Source organism: Taudactylus pleione, unplaced genomic scaffold (assembly GCF_031769625.1).
Source record: "Taudactylus pleione unplaced genomic scaffold, aTauple2 ptg000472l, whole genome shotgun sequence".
Lineage (NCBI taxonomy): Eukaryota > Metazoa > Chordata > Amphibia > Anura > Myobatrachidae > Taudactylus > Taudactylus pleione.
In genome coordinates, this window is record NW_028284874.1 from 672,184 (window position 1) to 690,195 (window position 18,012).

General features: G+C 46.6%; 1 protein-coding gene across 2 annotated transcripts in view; it reads right to left on the reverse strand.

Annotated features, from left to right (window-relative positions):
- PTPRA (protein tyrosine phosphatase receptor type A) overlaps nucleotides 1-18,012 on the reverse strand; it is a 161,533-nt gene that overhangs the window by 32,075 nt on the left and 111,446 nt on the right. For both annotated transcript variants that reach the window (XM_088448934.1, XM_088448933.1), the window contains 4 exons: nucleotides 6,423-6,443; nucleotides 4,108-4,192; nucleotides 2,204-2,277; nucleotides 902-1,038 (listed from right to left, as the gene is read on the reverse strand). In XM_088448934.1, coding sequence (XP_088305060.1) covers nucleotides 902-1,038; nucleotides 2,204-2,277; nucleotides 4,108-4,192; nucleotides 6,423-6,443 — 317 coding nt within the window. The remainder of the gene's footprint in view (nucleotides 1-901; nucleotides 1,039-2,203; nucleotides 2,278-4,107; nucleotides 4,193-6,422; nucleotides 6,444-18,012) is intronic.

Sequence of the window (18,012 nt, forward strand, 5' to 3'; positions counted from 1 at the left end):
ATAAAATAAAATGGCTGTAGTGATTGGTCGGCTGGCTGCTGCATGATGATGACATCATCAGCGGCAGCCGGAGAGGGGATAGGCTAGGAAGGGCAGAGGAAAGACAGGTAATATTAAAAACTAAAAAACACGGCTTATATCTGAAAGGAGTCTACCTGGGAATTTCCCTGGTAGACGCTGCAGTGTGAAAGGGGGTCTCGACCAAATACCCAGGAATTTGCACAGGAGAAATTCCCAGGTCTGAGCGGGAAATTTCCCCGGCCGTATGTCTGAAAGGGGTATTAATAGCATTATAATAGGCATTCATCTGCGAAGACGACTTGAACACCACTTAATATTTGTAGGATGTGATCCACATACCGAAGTGTTGTGTCGGCAATGGCCGTCATGCATTTAACCGCAGAATACTACCAAAAGGCGATGCCCACTCAAATTCATATTTCAATGTTACACCCTCTCTGCCATGTAAAACCGACACTGTCTGAGGATTTGGTAAGTTTTATCGACAATCAGTGTGTTGACAGTCACTGTATAGCCACCATACTGTCATCAGGCACAGAATAGTCGACGTACAAAACGTAGACATGTTCAACATATGGACAGACACAATATCGACGTCCAAGAACGTCAGCTACATAATGTCAACACCCAATCCTAAGACTAAACGTTAAAATTTCTATTGGCAACATTTTGACAGTGTCGATGTTGTGAGTCGACATTCTATCAACAATAGGGTGTCGACCTTTTGACATGACGACTACATCCCATTGTCTAATGTCTGGGGGATTTAGTGTACATAGAGGTATACTGGTGACCATCAGGATAGAAGAGCCCGATTACGCAGGTATGGGGCAGGGTCAGCAGGTGGCTTTGCTATTTCTGCCTATTCCCGGGCACTCACATTGAACTCCTCCCGGAAAAGCTTGTTGTCGTCAGCCATTCTGCGATTAATCTCTTCCTCCAGCTTATCGACAGGCAGCGGCGGATACTTGCGATTCGTGCTGGGCGACCTCGCCAGGAGCGGCATGCTCTGAGGTTCTGTAATAACATGAAGCATTTCATAGGACATACTTCCATGTGAATGAAGGCCCATTCCAACAGAACTTAAACAACTGTCGCTATGGGTAGATGAAGTGGTCCAGACCCCGGATGCATTGGAACGTTCCAGGCAGGAGAGTTTCCCAAACTGCTAGCACTGGCCTTATTCAGGGTTGTCAAAACCACTCCCACATGCCAGATTGCTCATGGGGAGGGACTCCGACAACACAAACAAGACCCACCCAAGCACGAGAGACATCTCAGGCTACATTATACTCAAGGGGGCCAGTAAGTACAACAATATTTCTTAAATTTGGCTGTTAATGGGGCGTGTAAATGTGCGTGGTGGAGTCGCTGCGGTTTTTCTACATTGTTTTGTTAGGGAGAATATTTTCTCACACTTAATATTAATATTAAGTGTGAGAAAATATTTGGGGATCCTAAGTTGCCCGATTGTGCCAAGACGCTTCTTCACGTAACTTAAAAGGCATGTTTTCGGGGCAGACTCCGTTAAAACGGCTTGGATGTATGACCTTTCACACAGAGCAGCCAACGCAATAAGCAGTCGCCTAGGTAATTTTTTTTTTGCAAATCCTCCGGATCTAATACAGCTTGGTCTGGATAATGACCCGAATGCTCCGATCACAGCTGGATTCTTACCATGAATATAAATGATGTGGTTGGATTTCAAGGGGAGCTGTAGGCCTGACATAACCGCCATACCGTAGGTATGAGAGCGAGTCACGTGATTATGCATGAAGCCCATCCATTAAACAACGGCCTTTTGTCTTTGGGAGACCGTTGTGATCTGTGCGTAGGCTTCACCTTGGCGGGTTCTAAGCTCCATCACCCCCAAGATATATAGTTGGGTATACACCAGCACCTACAAGCCAACGTTGATATAAAGACGTAGCACTATCAAAATACTTCCTGTCAAAATGCTCCAAATCTTTCTTTATCATTAATGGTTATTGATCTAGTCATCCTACATAATATGCAGCACTCTACGGGGAATAATTAATCATTCAATTCAGTCCCTGCCCGAGTGGAGGTTACCGTTTACATTCTCTATTACGCACGTACAAACCGCCGTGCCGCCCCAAATGCCATGACGCACACAGATTTTACAATCCGCAATTGTCAGAAAATAATGTTGGCCGCTTACCCATGTCATCAGCTCGGCCGTTAGACAACCTGAAAGAGTTGGAGTGGCTTCCGGCTTGCTTATACTTTTTGAACCTACAGGAAAAAAAGTTTAGAAACCAATAAATGAATACTCTTCTATAAAGACATAATACATAATGCAAGTGGTGGTGCACATTTCCAGGGGTTGGTCCTGGACTCATGTACAGCTGCTGATTTATCAGTTCCCCTAACAGTTACCGAATTAGGCTCATCACCTACACTGGGCGAAGGCTACGACTTGTCTCTACTCTTACCAACCCAATATCCAGCTTAGCAACTCAACAGGAATTTATGACATCTCAGAGGCATGGGGCATTAGTGATGCCAATTAGATGTATATTTTGTGAGAGAGTCTCTGGCGGGACACCTGGTGCAGCAAAGTCTGCGTCACACCAAATGGGGATAACTTGCGCAATTTGAGTATAGGTGTACGTGGCCACGCCTGTAGAAAATACAAGGGGGGAGAGAATAAGCTATGCTCGTGACGTATACAATCTAAAGTCATCTAAAGACGAGTGCAGTCCAATCCTAATAACACTGTGGGATTACTAACGGCAGGTTCCCGCTCCAGTACAACCGGCGCCGTACTTTGTTTCCATCGTCCACACAGGAGATGGAGAGAAAAGAGGAACACGGTAAGAGCGTACACATCAGAACCAATGGACCGCGGTTCTAATTTCAACATTCAAAATGTAGACAACGGTGACATCCGGGGCCCAACAAAACGCCAATAATGCGCTCGGAAGAATCTTTACCACTCTGCATAAAGATGGAAATATAACAGAGGATTCATTACAGTGATTGGGGCAGAGTGGTCTCCCAGTGGGGGAGGAGGGGGGGGGCGGAAGACATTCGGCGTAAATAATATAGCAGTACGTAACACACTGGGAATCCGGCTCCCCCAACGGTGACTGGAATCTAGGAAAGTAATTAGTGCAAAGATGAAGTAAACCTGCAGAAAGCAGAGCTGGGAGAGAGGCTATCGCCCAGTGCAGCTCTAACTATACAGGAGGTTTCTTCTCATCTGCAAATAGGAGGACAAGCACAAGGTCAGGGGAAGCAGCCAGCTGGATAATGAATCCCTTTCATGTCCCGGTTTGGAATAATTGATTAATCTTTCTTCTCACCATGGCGATGTGCACACTAGTTTCCATTCATATTCCTCAACTTCTGATACAAATGATTGGAAAACATTGTTATTTATTACTATGTAGCCAAATGCTTAAAAATGCCGAACATCCGGCTGGCGCACGGCACTAGGAGTGCAACTGTGTTACAGAGAGACTTCCCCATTGCTGTCACAATGTTCTATTGTACAGAATGGGGAACTGAGGGGGATGTGAAAATTCACATTACTAGGTACTTTCTCATTGGAGTGTTACAAGCACAGTGGACACAAACAGATAGGAAACAATTATTGTGGCAGCCAGGGGAGCAGCAGTGTCCTTGGTGCGTGCGAGAGAGTGAGCGAGCTCTGGGGAGATGTGAACTGATCACATGACACTCGCATCCAATCACGGGAAGCCCTCTGCGGCCAAACACCTCTGCTGCGGAATTACATTACCTCAGCATATACTTTATTTCCACCATAAGGCAGCAGAGATGTAAAGCAAAATTAAGTGCAAGTCCTGTTTTTAATGGTGTAACAGGAACCAAACCCCCCCCAATAAAAACACAGATTCCTATTTATAAATGGTATTACTGATATGTGCAAACACTATGAGTTTCCAGGGACACTTTCCTGACTAATATATCAAATATATAGTATAATATAACCGACAGACATGAATATACAGTAGTACAGACGTAGGTTACTTAAAAATCACTTACGAGCTGAATACGCAGGCGTAACAAGTCGGCGCGGAGAAGAGTGCAGGTACTTACCTCAGCATGTAAAGCACGATGATGATGAACACGATAATCAGCAGGGAGGAGAGGGCGACCATGACTGCTATAATGGGGGTTTCATCTGAAAGAAAACAGAGAGGGAATATAAGCGCAACAGGAAACGTCGCAGGAACGACAAGCGCTCATCTCCAATACATAGGAATGGTTTGTTCTTTGTCATATACAAAGAAGTGGGAAAATCAGATGACATTTCTGCCTCTTAATTCTGTGAGCAGGTGCACAGAAGAGAAATCCTACTATGCCCTGAGGAATTGCACCCAATGCAGATAGGCAGAGTTCTCAGAATAGTGCATTACCACACGTTGTGAGGTAACGGGCGCCGGGGGGCCATCTGTGTTATCTACGCAGGCGGCAGACATTTCAGGGCTGATCTGATACTTTCTGAAACTGCTCCTCATTATTTTACTAGAAACGTGGTCACTGATGCTTATTGGATGAAGATTTGCTGGCTCACGCAAGATGGCTGCCTTCAGGGTGTGCAGACAGTAGTTCCTTCCCATACTCACCACTTGAGACTCATTGGGCGGTATTCAATTGTTGCGCCCCTGTACGAGCCCAACAGAAGCTATTCAATTGTGTCTCCTGTCGGACGCGATCAGATGCCGGTGCGCCATTTCAGCTCGCAGCCCCAGGGGGTGCGGGCTGAGATGGGTGAAAAGTGAAATGTTTGGGCGCCCAAACATCACTTTTTCGAGATCGCGCTCAGCACTTTGGTCGGGCGGGGGTAGCTGTTTTACGCAGCTAAACCCGACCACTTTGGGCGCGATCATCGCGAAAAACAGCAACAATTGAATAGCGCCCCATGATCTCCCGTTACTTTAGACGGGAGATCGGGCGCACTATAACAATTGAATACCGCCCATTAAGTGCTGCCGAAATTAATAACTGTCGATTGTAACCTTGCTGCCACTTATGAGGTGATAGCAGCTGACTGGCACACGGTATCAGTCATACTACATATAGCAATTCTCCACCTACCACCAGCAGAGGGAGGAGAGCAGACTGCTGAGAAGTCACAAGACAGGTAAATAGCGTGCGAGACCTGGACATAGAACCGTCATGGCAGCTGTGGGTGGGAGGGACTCGTTACTCTGAACTTAAACATGGCCGCATATTGCTGATGGTTAAAGACAGAGGTTTTCTAGCAAACTGTGGAAAGTATATATGCTTAACCGGAGAGTCAATACTATTATTACCCTTTATTTATATGGCGCCAGAAGTGTTCCGCAGCACCTTACAACGTACATAGACAAATAAGTGAACAAGAAACCGGTGACTTACAGTACAAAACAGGGAAGACAAAGACACAGTTTATACACATTGCAGCATTAACGATCATACCACTCAAATAAGCAACAGGGTGTAAGCAAACATAGGTTAGGCGCCCGAATTAGGAGATGAAAGGAGAAGCAAGGAGAAGCACATGAGGGTAGAGGGCCCTGCTCGTGAGTGCTTACGTCCTAAAGGGGCGGGGAAGACAAACAGGGGTGACACAGATGGGGTAGGCGGAGAGGAAGGGTCATATAGTAACAGGTTTGGATGAGAGCTAGGAGGCTTTAATGAAGAAGTGGGTCTTGAGAGACCATTTGAAGATTTGTAGAGATGGACAGTCTGTTGGGGAGAGGGAGAGAGTTCCAGGGGTAGGGACCAGCGCCGGCAAAATCTTGGGAGGCGGGAGAGAGAGGAAGTAACAAGTTGGCAGGAGAGGCTGGGAAGAGATGTAAATGGGAGAGAAATGGCTGAGGGCTTTGAGAGAGTGAGAAGCTTGAATTGGGTTCTGAAGAGGAGGGGGTAGCCAGTGGAGGGCTTGTATCAAAACAATGGATAAAATGCCAACAAAACAAAAGAATACATATCAGGTCTGTAAAATCATTTTATCCAGAAACACAAACATTTTTTGGTTACAGAAAATTTAGATGGTCTTTTGTTTTGTTTCTTTTGTTTTTTAAATCAAAATGCAACATAGTGGTTGTAGAGCCTGTGACTCCGCTCATCAATTTAGTAAGAAAGAACCAATAGTACAATAGGTTGTACATCCAGCAGCCAATCAGAAAACTCATTTTCTTAGTTGCTTGTTAGGTGCAGACAATGCTTATTATGGGTTATAAAATCACTGTAGCATTGGTTGCTAATGCACAGCTGCAGGAGAAATAAATACCAGAGCAGGGACATTAGTATACACAAAGATATAATCAGTGTGTGTTATCGGATGGAGTAATGGTAATAGTTATGCCGTGGCCCCAGAGTGCACCACTTAGTGATATTAGTACGGGTACAAGGCTCAGGCTTACCTTGGCCTTCTGCTGTTCCTCCTGGAAATAAAAAAAAACAATTATTGAACAGCAGGTTTGTGACCCAGCCATAGTAAGTCACCCACACACCAGCAAAGCCTATTGCTGTGGCTAGTATACAATACAGACCTCACTCTCTGATGCTGGCGTATAATACAGAGCCCAGGGCCGGGAGGTAAGGAAATAATACAAGGTCCATTGCATGGAGGCTAGTACATAATACAGATCCCTCTGCCTGGTAACTAGTGTACAATATACAAGAACATTCCAAAGCTACGCAGACAATTATATGGTCATGACTTTACCCCTAGTCTCCTCTATTACATACAGTGACTTGTACCCAGTGCAGGGTGATTCTGGCAGATTTCTGGTGACTATGCCCCCTAGTCTCCTCTATTACATACAGTGACTTGTACCCAGTGCAGGGTGACTTGTACCCAGTGCAGGGTGATTCTGGCAGATTTCTGGTGACTATGCCCCTAGTCTCTCTCTATTACATACAGTGACTTGTACCCAGTGCAGGGTGATTCTGGCAGATTTCTGGTGACTTTGCCCCTAGTCTCTCTCTATTACATACGGTGACTTGTATCCAGTAGAGGGTGATTCTGGCAGATTTCTGGTGACTATGCCCCTAGTCTCCTCTATTACATACAGTGACTTGTACCCAGTGCAGGGTGATTCTGGCAGATATCTGGTGACTTTACCGCTAATCTCACCATTACATACAGTGACTTGTACCCAGTGCAGGGTGATTCTGGTAGATTTCTGGTGACTTTACCGCTAATCTCACTATTACATACAGTGACTTGTACCCAGTGCAGGGTGATTCTGGCAGATTTCTGGTGACTATGCCCCCTAGTCTCCTCTATTACATACAGTGACTTGTACCCAGTGCAGGGTGATTCTGGCAGATTTCTGGTGACTTTGCACCTAGTCTCCTCTATTACATACAGTGACTTTTACCCAGTGCAGGGTGATTCTAGCAGATTTCTGGTGACTTGTACCCAGTGCAGGGTGATTCTGGCAGATTTCTGGTGACTTTGCCCCTAGTCTCCTCTATTACATACAGTGACTTGTACCCAGTGCAGGGTGATTCTGGCAGATTTCTGGTGACTTTGCCCCTAGTCTCTCTCTATTACATACGGTGACTTGTATCCAGTAGAGGGTGATTCTGGCAGATTTCTGGTGACTATGCCCCTAGTCTCCTCTATTACATACAGTGACTTGTACCCAGTGCAGGGTGATTCTGGCAGATATCTGGTGACTTTACCGCTAATCTCACCATTACATACAGTGACTTGTACCCAGTGCAGGGTGATTCTGGCAGAGATCTGGTGACTTTACCGCTAATCTCACTATTACATACAGTGACTTGTACCCAGTGCAGGGTGATTCTGGCAGATATCTGGTGACTTTGCCGCTAATCTCACTCTATTACATACAGCGACTTGTACCCAGTGCAGGGTGATTCTGGCAGATTTCTGGTGACTATGCCCCCTAGTCTCCTCTATTACATACAGTGACTTGTACCCAGTGCAGGGTGATTCTGGCAGATTTCTGGTGACTTTGCCCCTAGTCTCTCTCTATTACATACGGTGACTTGTATCCAGTAGAGGGTGATTCTGGCAGATTTCTGGTGACTATGCCCCTAGTCTCCTCTATTACATACAGTGACTTGTACCCAGTGCAGGGTGATTCTGGCAGATATCTGGTGACTTTACCGCTAATCTCACCATTACATACAGTGACTTCTACCCAGTGCAGGGTGATTCTGGTAGATTTCTGGTGACTTTACCGCTAATCTCACTATAACATACAGTGACTTGTACCCAGTGCAGGGTGATTCTGGCAGATATCTGGTGACTTTGCCGCTAATCTCACTCTATTACATACAGTGACTTGTATCCAGAGCAGGGTGATTCTGGCAGATTTCTGGTGACTTTACCGCTAATCTCACTATAACATACAGTGACTTGTACCCAGTGCAGGGTGATTCTGGCAGATTTCTGGTGACTTTGCCCCTAGTTTCCTCTATTACATACAGTGACTTGTACCCAGTGCAGGGTGATTCTGGCAGATTTCTGGTGACTTTGCCCCTAGTCTCCTCTATTACATACAGTGACTTGTACCCAGTGCAGGGTGATTCTGGCAGATTTCTGTTGACTTGTACCCAGTGCAGGGTGATTCTGGCAGATTTCTGGTGATTTTGCCCCTAGTCTCCTCTATTACATACAGTGACTTGTACCCAGTGCAGGGTGATTCTGGCAGATGTCTGGTGACTTTGCCCCTAGTCTCCTCTATTACATACAGTGACTTGTACCCAGTGCAGGGTGATTCTGGCAGATTTCTGGTGACTTTGCCCCTAGTCTCTCTCTATTACATACGGTGACTTGTATCCAGTAGAGGGTGATTCTGGCAGATTTCTGGTGACTATGCCCCTAGTCTCCTCTATTACATACAGTGACTTGTACCCAGTGCAGGGTGATTCTGGCAGATATCTGGTGACTTTACCGCTAATCTCACCATTACATACAGTGACTTCTACCCAGTGCAGGGTGATTCTGGTAGATTTCTGGTGACTTTACCGCTAATCTCACTATAACATACAGTGACTTGTACCCAGTGCAGGGTGATTCTGGCAGATATCTGGTGACTTTGCCGCTAATCTCACTCTATTACATACAGTGACTTGTATCCAGAGCAGGGTGATTCTGGCAGATTTCTGGTGACTTTACCGCTAATCTCACTATAACATACAGTGACTTGTACCCAGTGCAGGGTGATTCTGGCAGATATCTGGTGACTTTGCCGCTAATCTCACTCTATTACATACAGTGACTTGTATCCAGAGCAGGGTGATTCTGGCAGATTTCTGGTGACTATGCCCCTAGTCTCCTCTATTACATACAGTGACTTGTACCCAGTGCAGGGTGATTCTGGCAGATATCTGGTGACTTTACCGCTAATCTCACCATTACATACAGTGACTTGTATCCAGAGCAGGGTGATTCTGGCAGATTTCTGGTGACTATGCCCCCTAGTCTCCTCTATTACATACAGTGACTTGTACCCAGTGCAGGGTGATTCTGGCAGATTTCTGGTGACTTTGCCCCTAGTCTCCTCTATTACATACAGTGACTTGTACCCAGTGCAGGGTGATTCTGGCAGATTTCTGGTGACTTGTACCCAGTGCAGGGTGATTCTGGCAGATTTCTGGTGACTTTGCCCCTAGTCTCCTCTATTACATACAGTGACTTGTACCCAGTGCAGGGTGATTCTGGCAGATGTCTGGTGACTTTGCCCCTAGTCTCCTCTATTACATACAGTGACTTGTACCCAGTGCTGGGTGATTCTGGCAGATTTCTGGTGACTTTGCCCCTAGTCTCTCTCTATTACATACGGTGACTTGTATCCAGTAGAGGGTGATTCTGGCAGATTTCTGGTGACTATGCCCCTAGTCTCCTCTATTACATACAGTGACTTGTACCCAGTGCAGGGTGATTCTGGCAGATATCTGGTGACTTTACCGCTAATCTCACCATTACATACAGTGACTTGTACCCAGTGCAGGGTGATTCTGGCAGAGATCTGGTGACTTTACCGCTAATCTCACTATTACATACAGTGACTTGTACCCAGTGCAGGGTGATTCTGGCAGATATCTGGTGACTTTGCCGCTAATCTCACTCTATTACATACAGCGACTTGTACCCAGTGCAGGGTGATTCTGGCAGATTTCTGGTGACTTTGCCCCTAGTCTCCTCTATTACATACAGTGACTTTTACCCAGTGCAGGGTGATTCTGGCAGATGTCTGGTGACTTTGCCCCTAGTCTCCTCTATTACATACAGTGACTTGTACCCAGTGCAGGGTGATTCTGGCAGATGTCTGGTGACTTTGCCCCTAGTCTCCTCTATTACATACAGTGACTTGTACCCAGTGCAGGGTGATTCTGGCAGATTTCTGGTGACTTTTCCCTAGTCTCTCTCTATTACATACGGTGACTTGTATCCAGTAGAGGGTGATTCTGGCAGATTTCTGGTGACTTTGCCCCTAGTCTCCTCTATTACATACAGTGACTTGTACCCAGTGCAGGGTGATTCTGGCAGATATCTGATGACTTTGCCGCTAATCTCACTCTATTACATACAGTGACTTGTATCCAGAGCAGGGTGATTCTGGCAGATTTCTGGTGACTATGCCCCCTAGTCTCCTCTATTACATACAGTGATTTGTACCCAGTGCAGGGTGATTCTGGCAGATTTCTGGTGACTTTGCCCCTAGTCTCCTCTATTACATACAGTGACTTGTACCCAGTGCAGGGTGATTCTGGCAGATTTCTGGTGACTTGCACCCAGTGCAGGGTGATTCTGGCAGATTTCTGGTGACTTTGCCCCTAGTCTCCTCTATTACATAGTGACTTGTACCCAGTGCAGGGTGATTCTGGCAGATGTCTGGTGACTTTGCCCCTAGTCTCCTCTATTACATACAGTGACTTGTACCCAGTGCAGGGTGATTCTGGCAGATTTCTGGTGACTTTGCCCCTAGTCTCTCTCTATTACATACGGTGACTTGTATCCAGTAGAGGGTGATTCTGGCAGATTTCTGGTGACTATGCCCCTAGTCTCCTCTATTACATACAGTGACTTGTACCCAGTGCAGGGTGATTCTGGCAGATATCTGGTGACTTTACCGCTAATCTCACCATTACATACAGTGACTTGTACCCAGTGCAGGGTGATTCTGGCAGAGATCTGGTGACTTTACCGCTAATCTCACTATTACATACAGCGACTTGTACCCAGTGCAGGGTGATTCTGGCAGATTTCTGGTGACTATGCCCCCTAGTCTCCTCTATTACATACAGTGACTTGTACCCAGTGCAGGGTGATTCTGGCAGATTTCTGATGACTTTGCCCCTAGTCTCCTCTATTACATACAGTGACTTGTACCCAGTGCAGGGTGATTCTGGCAGATTTCTGGTGACTTGTACCCAGTGCAGGGTGATTCTGGCAGATTTCTGGTGACTTTGCCCCTAGTCGCCTCTATTACATACAGTGACTTGTACCCAGTGCAGGGTGATTCTGGCAGATGTCTGGTGACTTTGCCCCTAGTCTCCTCTATTACATACAGTGACTTGTACCCAGTGCAGGGTGATTCTGGCAGATTTCTGGTGACTATGCCCCCTAGTCTCCTCTATTACATACAGTGACTTGTACCCAGTGCAGGGTGATTCTGGCAGATTTCTGGTGACTTTGCCCCTAGTCTCCTCTATTACATACAGTGACTTGTACCCAGTGCAGGGTGATTCTGGCAGATTTCTGGTGACTTGTACCCAGTGCAGGGTGATTCTGGCAGATTTCTGGTGACTTTGCCCCTAGTCTCCTCTATTACATACAGTGACTTGTACCCAGTGCAGGGTGATTCTGGCAGATGTCTGGTGACTTTGCCCCTAGTCTCCTCTATTACATACAGTGACTTGTACCCAGTGCAGGGTGATTCTGGCAGATTTCTGGTGACTTTGCCCCTAGTCTCTCTCTATTACATACGGTGACTTGTATCCAGTAGAGGGTGATTCTGGCAGATTTCTGGTGACTATGCCCCTAGTCTCCTCTATTACATACAGTGACTTGTACCCAGTGCAGGGTGATTCTGGCAGATATCTGGTGACTTTACCGCTAATCTCACCATTACATACAGTGACTTGTACCCAGTGCATGGTGATTCTGGCAGATTTCTGGTGACTTTACCGCTAATCTCACTATTACATACAGTGACTTGTACCCAGTGCAGGGTGATTCTGGCAGATTTCTGGTGACTTTGCCCCTAGTCTCCTCTATTACATACAGTGACTTGTACCCAGTGCAGGGTGATTCTGGCAGATGTCTGGTGACTTTGCCCCTAGTCTCCTCTATTACATACAGTGACTTGTACCCAGTGCAGGGTGATTCTGGCAGATTTCTGGTGACTTTGCCCCTAGTCTCTCTCTATTACATACGGTGACTTGTATCCAGAGTAGGGTGATTCTGGCAGATTTCTGGTGACTATGCCCCTAGTCTCCTCTATTACATACAGTGACTTGTATCCAGAGCAGGGTGATTCTGGCAGATTTCTGGTGACTTTGCCCCTAGTCTCCTCTATTGCATACAGTGACTTGTACCCAGTGCAGGGTGATTCTGGCAGATTTCTGGTGACTTTGCCCCTAGTCTCCTCTATTACATACAGTGACTTGTACCCAGTGCAGGGTGATTCTGGCAGATTTCTGGTGACTTGTACCCAGTGCAGGGTGATTCTGGCAGATTTCTGGTGACTTTGCCCCTAGTCTCCTCTATTACATACAGTGGCTTGTACCCAGTGCAGGGTGATTCTGGCCGATTTCTGGTGACTTTGCCCCTAGTCTCCTCTATTACATACAGTGACTTGTATCCAGAGCAGGGTGATGCTGGCAGATTTCTGGTGACTATGCCCCCTAGTCTCCTCTATTACATACAGTGTCTTGTACCCAGTGCAGGGTGATTCTGGCAGATTTCTGGTGACTTTGCCCCTAGTCTCCTCTATTACATACAGTGACTTGTACCCAGTGCAGGGTGATTCTGGCCGATTTCTGGTGACTTGTACCCAGTGCAGGGTGATTCTGGCAGATTTCTGGTGACTTTGCCCCTAGTCTCCTCTATTACATACAGTGACTTGTACCCAGTGCAGGGTGATTCTGGCAGATGTCTGGTGACTTTGCCCCTAGTCTCCTCTATTACATACAGTGACTTGTACCCAGTGCAGGGTGATTCTGGCAGATTTCTGGTGACTTTGCCCCTAGTCTCTCTCTATTACATACGGTGACTTGTATCCAGTAGAGGGTGATTCTGGCAGATTTCTGGTGACTATGCCCCTAGTCTCCTCTATTACATACAGTGACTTGTATCCAGTGCAGGGTGATTCTGGCAGATTTCTGGTGACTTTGCCCCTAGTCTCCTCTATTACATACAGTGACTTGTACCCAGTGCAGGGTGATTCTGGCAGATTTCTAGTGACTTTGCCCCTAGTCTCCTCTATTACATACAGTGACTTGTACCCAGAGCAGGGTGATTCTGGCAGATTTCTGGTGACTTAGCCCCTAGTCTCCTCTATTACATATGGTGACTTGTACCCAGAGCAGGGTGATTCTGGCAGATTTCTGGTGACTTTGCCCATAGTCTCCTCTATTACATAGTGACTTGTATCCAGTGCAGGGTGATTTTGGCAGATTTCTGGTGACTTTGCCCCTAGTCTCCTCTATTACATACAGTGACTTGTACCCAGTGCAGGGTGATTCTGGCAGATTTCTGGTGACTTTGCCCCTAGTCTCCTCTATTACATACAGTGACTTGTATCCAGTACAGGGTGATTCTGGCAGATTTCTGGTGACTTTGCCCCTAGTTTCCTCTATTACATACAGTGACTTGTATCCAGTGCAGGGTGATTCTGGCAGATGTCTGGTGACTTTGCCCCTAGTCTCCTCTATTACATACAGTGACTTGTACCCAGTGCAGGGTGATTCTGGCAGATGTCTGGTGACTATGCCCCTAGTCTCCTCTATTACATACAGTGACTTGTATCCAGTGCAGGGTGATTCTGGCAGATGTCTGGTGACTTTGCCCCTAGTCTCCTCTATTACATAGTGACTTGTACCCAGTGCAGGGTGATTCTGGCAGATTTCTGGTGACTTTGCCCCTAGTCTCCTCTATTACATACAGTGACTTGTACCCAGTGCAGGGTGATTCTGGCAGATTTCTGGTGACTTGTACCCAGTGCAGGGTGATTCTGGCAGATTTCTGGTGACTTTGCCCCTAGTCTCCTCTATTACATACAGTGGCTTGTACCCAGTGCAGGGTGATTCTGGCCGATTTCTGGTGACTTTGCCCCTAGTCTCCTCTATTACATACAGTGACTTGTATCCAGAGCAGGGTGATGCTGGCAGATTTCTGGAGACTATGCCCCTAGTCTCCTCTATTACATACAGTGTCTTGTACCCAGTGCAGGGTGATTCTGGCAGATTTCTGGTGACTTTGCCCCTAGTCTCCTCTATTACATACAGTGACTTGTACCCAGTGCAGGGTGATTCTGGCCGATTTCTGGTGACTTGTACCCAGTGCAGGGTGATTCTGGCAGATTTCTGGTGACTTTGCCCCTAGTCTCCTCTATTACATACAGTGACTTGTACCCAGTGCAGGGTGATTCTGGCAGATGTCTGGTGACTTTGCCCCTAGTCTCCTCTATTACATACAGTGACTTGTACCCAGTGCAGTGTGATTCTGGCAGATGTCTGGTGACTTTGCCCCTAGTCTCCTCTATTACATACAGTGACTTGTACCCAGTGCAGGGTGATTCTGGCAGATTTCTGGTGACTTTGCCCCTAGTCTCTCTCTATTACATACGGTGACTTGTATCCAGTAGAGGGTGATTCTGGCAGATTTCTGGTGACTATGCCCCTAGTCTCCTCTATTACATACAGTGACTTGTATCCAGTGCAGGGTGATTCTGGCAGATTTCTGGTGACTTTGCCCCTAGTCTCCTCTATTACATACAGTGACTTGTACCCAGTGCAGGGTGATTCTGGCAGATTTCTAGTGACTTTGCCCCTAGTCTCCTCTATTACATACAGTGACTTGTACCCAGAGCAGGGTGATTCTGGCAGATTTCTGGTGACTTAGCCCCTAGTCTCCTCTATTACATATGGTGACTTGTACCCAGAGCAGGGTGATTCTGGCAGATTTCTGGTGACTATGCCCCTAGTCTCCTCTATTACATACAGTGACTTGTACCCAGTGCAGGGTGATTCTGGCAGATATCTGGTGACTTTACCGCTAATCTCACCATTACATACAGTGACTTCTACCCAGTGCAGGGTGATTCTGGTAGATTTCTGGTGACTTTACCGCTAATCTCACTATAACATACAGTGACTTGTACCCAGTGCAGGGTGATTCTGGCAGATATCTGGTGACTTTGCCGCTAATCTCACTCTATTACATACAGTGACTTGTATCCAGAGCAGGGTGATTCTGGCAGATTTCTGGTGACTTTACCGCTAATCTCACTATAACATACAGTGACTTGTACCCAGTGCAGGGTGATTCTGGCAGATATCTGGTGACTTTGCCGCTAATCTCACTCTATTACATACAGTGACTTGTATCCAGAGCAGGGTGATTCTGGCAGATTTCTGGTGACTATGCCCCCTAGTCTCCTCTATTACATACAGTGACTTGTACCCAGTGCAGGGTGATTCTGGCAGATTTCTGGTGACTTTGCACCTAGTCTCCTCTATTACATACAGTGACTTGTACCCAGTGCAGGGTGATTCTAGCAGATTTCTGGTGACTTGTACCCAGTGCAGGGTGATTCTGGCAGATTTCTGGTGACTTTGCCCCTAGTCTCCTCTATTACATACAAGTGACTTGTACCCAGTGCAGGGTGATTCTGGCAGATTTCTGGTGACTTTGCCCCTAGTCTCTCTCTATTACATACGGTGACTTGTATCCAGTAGAGGGTGATTCTGGCAGATTTCTGGTGACTATGCCCCTAGTCTCCTCTATTACATACAGTGACTTGTACCCAGTGCAGGGTGATTCTGGCAGATATCTGGTGACTTTACCGCTAATCTCACCATTACATACAGTGACTGTATCCAGAGCAGGGTGATTCTGGCAGATTTCTGGTGACTATGCCCCCTAGTCTCCTCTATTACATACAGTGACTTGTACCCAGTGCAGGGTGATTCTGGCAGATTTCTGGTGACTTTGCCCCTAGTCTCCTCTATTACATACAAGTGACTTGTACCCAGTGCAGGGTGATTCTGGCAGATTCTGGTGACTTGTACCCAGTGCAGGGTGATTCTGGCAGATTTCTGGTGACTTTGCCCCTAGTCTCCTCCTATTACAATACAGTGACTTGTACCCAGTGCAGGGTGATTTCTGGCAGATGTCTGGTGACTTTGCCCTAGTCTCCTCTATTACATACAGTGACTTGTACCCAGTGCTGGGTGATTCTGGCAGATTTCTGGTGACTTTGCCCTAGTCTCTCTCTATTAAATACGGTGACTTGTATCCAGTAGAGGGTGATTCTGGCAGATTTCTGGTGACTATGCCCCTAGTCTCCTCTATTACATACAGTGACTTGTACCCAGTGCAGGGTGATTCTGGCAGATATCTGGTGACTTTACCGCTAATCTCACCATTACATACAGTGACCTGTACCCAGTGCAGGGTGATTCTGGCAGAGATCTGGTGACTTTACCGCTAATCTCACTATTACATACAGTGACTTGTACCCAGTGCAGGGTGATTCTGGCAGATATCTGGTGACTTTGCCGCTAATCTCACTCTATTACATACAGCGACTTGTACCCAGTGCAGGGTGATTCTGGCAGATTTCTGGTGACTTTGCCCCTAGTCTCCTCTATTACATACAGTGACTTTTACCCAGTGCAGGGTGATTCTGGCAGATGTCTGGTGACTTTGCCCCTAGTCTCCTCTATTACATACAGTGACTTGTACCCAGTGCAGGGTGATTCTGGCAGATGTCTGGTGACTTTGCCCCTAGTCTCCTCTATTACATACAGTGACTTGTACCCAGTGCAGGGTGATTCTGGCAGATTTCTGGTGACTTTTCCCTAGTCTCTCTCTATTACATACGGTGACTTGTATCCAGTAGAGGGTGATTCTGGCAGATTTCTGGTGACTTTGCCCCTAGTCTCCTCTATTACATACAGTGACTTGTACCCAGTGCAGGGTGATTCTGGCAGATATCTGATGACTTTGCCGCTAATCTCACTCTATTACATACAGTGACTTGTATCCAGAGCAGGGTGATTCTGGCAGATTTCTGGTGACTATGCCCCCTAGTCTCCTCTATTACATACAGTGATTTGTACCCAGTGCAGGGTGATTCTGGCAGATTTCTGGTGACTTTGCCCCTAGTCTCCTCTATTACATACAGTGACTTGTACCCAGTGCAGGGTGATTCTGGCAGATTTCTGGTGACTTGCACCCAGTGCAGGGTGATTCTGGCAGATTTCTGGTGACTTTGCCCCTAGTCTCCTCTATTACATAGTGACTTGTACCCAGTGCAGGGTGATTCTGGCAGATGTCTGGTGACTTTGCCCCTAGTCTCCTCTATTACATACAGTGACTTGTACCCAGTGCAGGGTGATTCTGGCAGATTTCTGGTGACTTTGCCCCTAGTCTCTCTCTATTACATACGGTGACTTGTATCCAGTAGAGGGTGATTCTGGCAGATTTCTGGTGACTATGCCCCTAGTCTCCTCTATTACATACAGTGACTTGTACCCAGTGCAGGGTGATTCTGGCAGATATCTGGTGACTTTACCGCTAATCTCACCATTACATACAGTGACTTGTACCCAGTGCAGGGTGATTCTGGCAGAGATCTGGTGACTTTACCGCTAATCTCACTATTACATACAGCGACTTGTACCCAGTGCAGGGTGATTCTGGCAGATTTCTGGTGACTATGCCCCCTAGTCTCCTCTATTACATACAGTGACTTGTACCCAGTGCAGGGTGATTCTGGCAGATTTCTGATGACTTTGCCC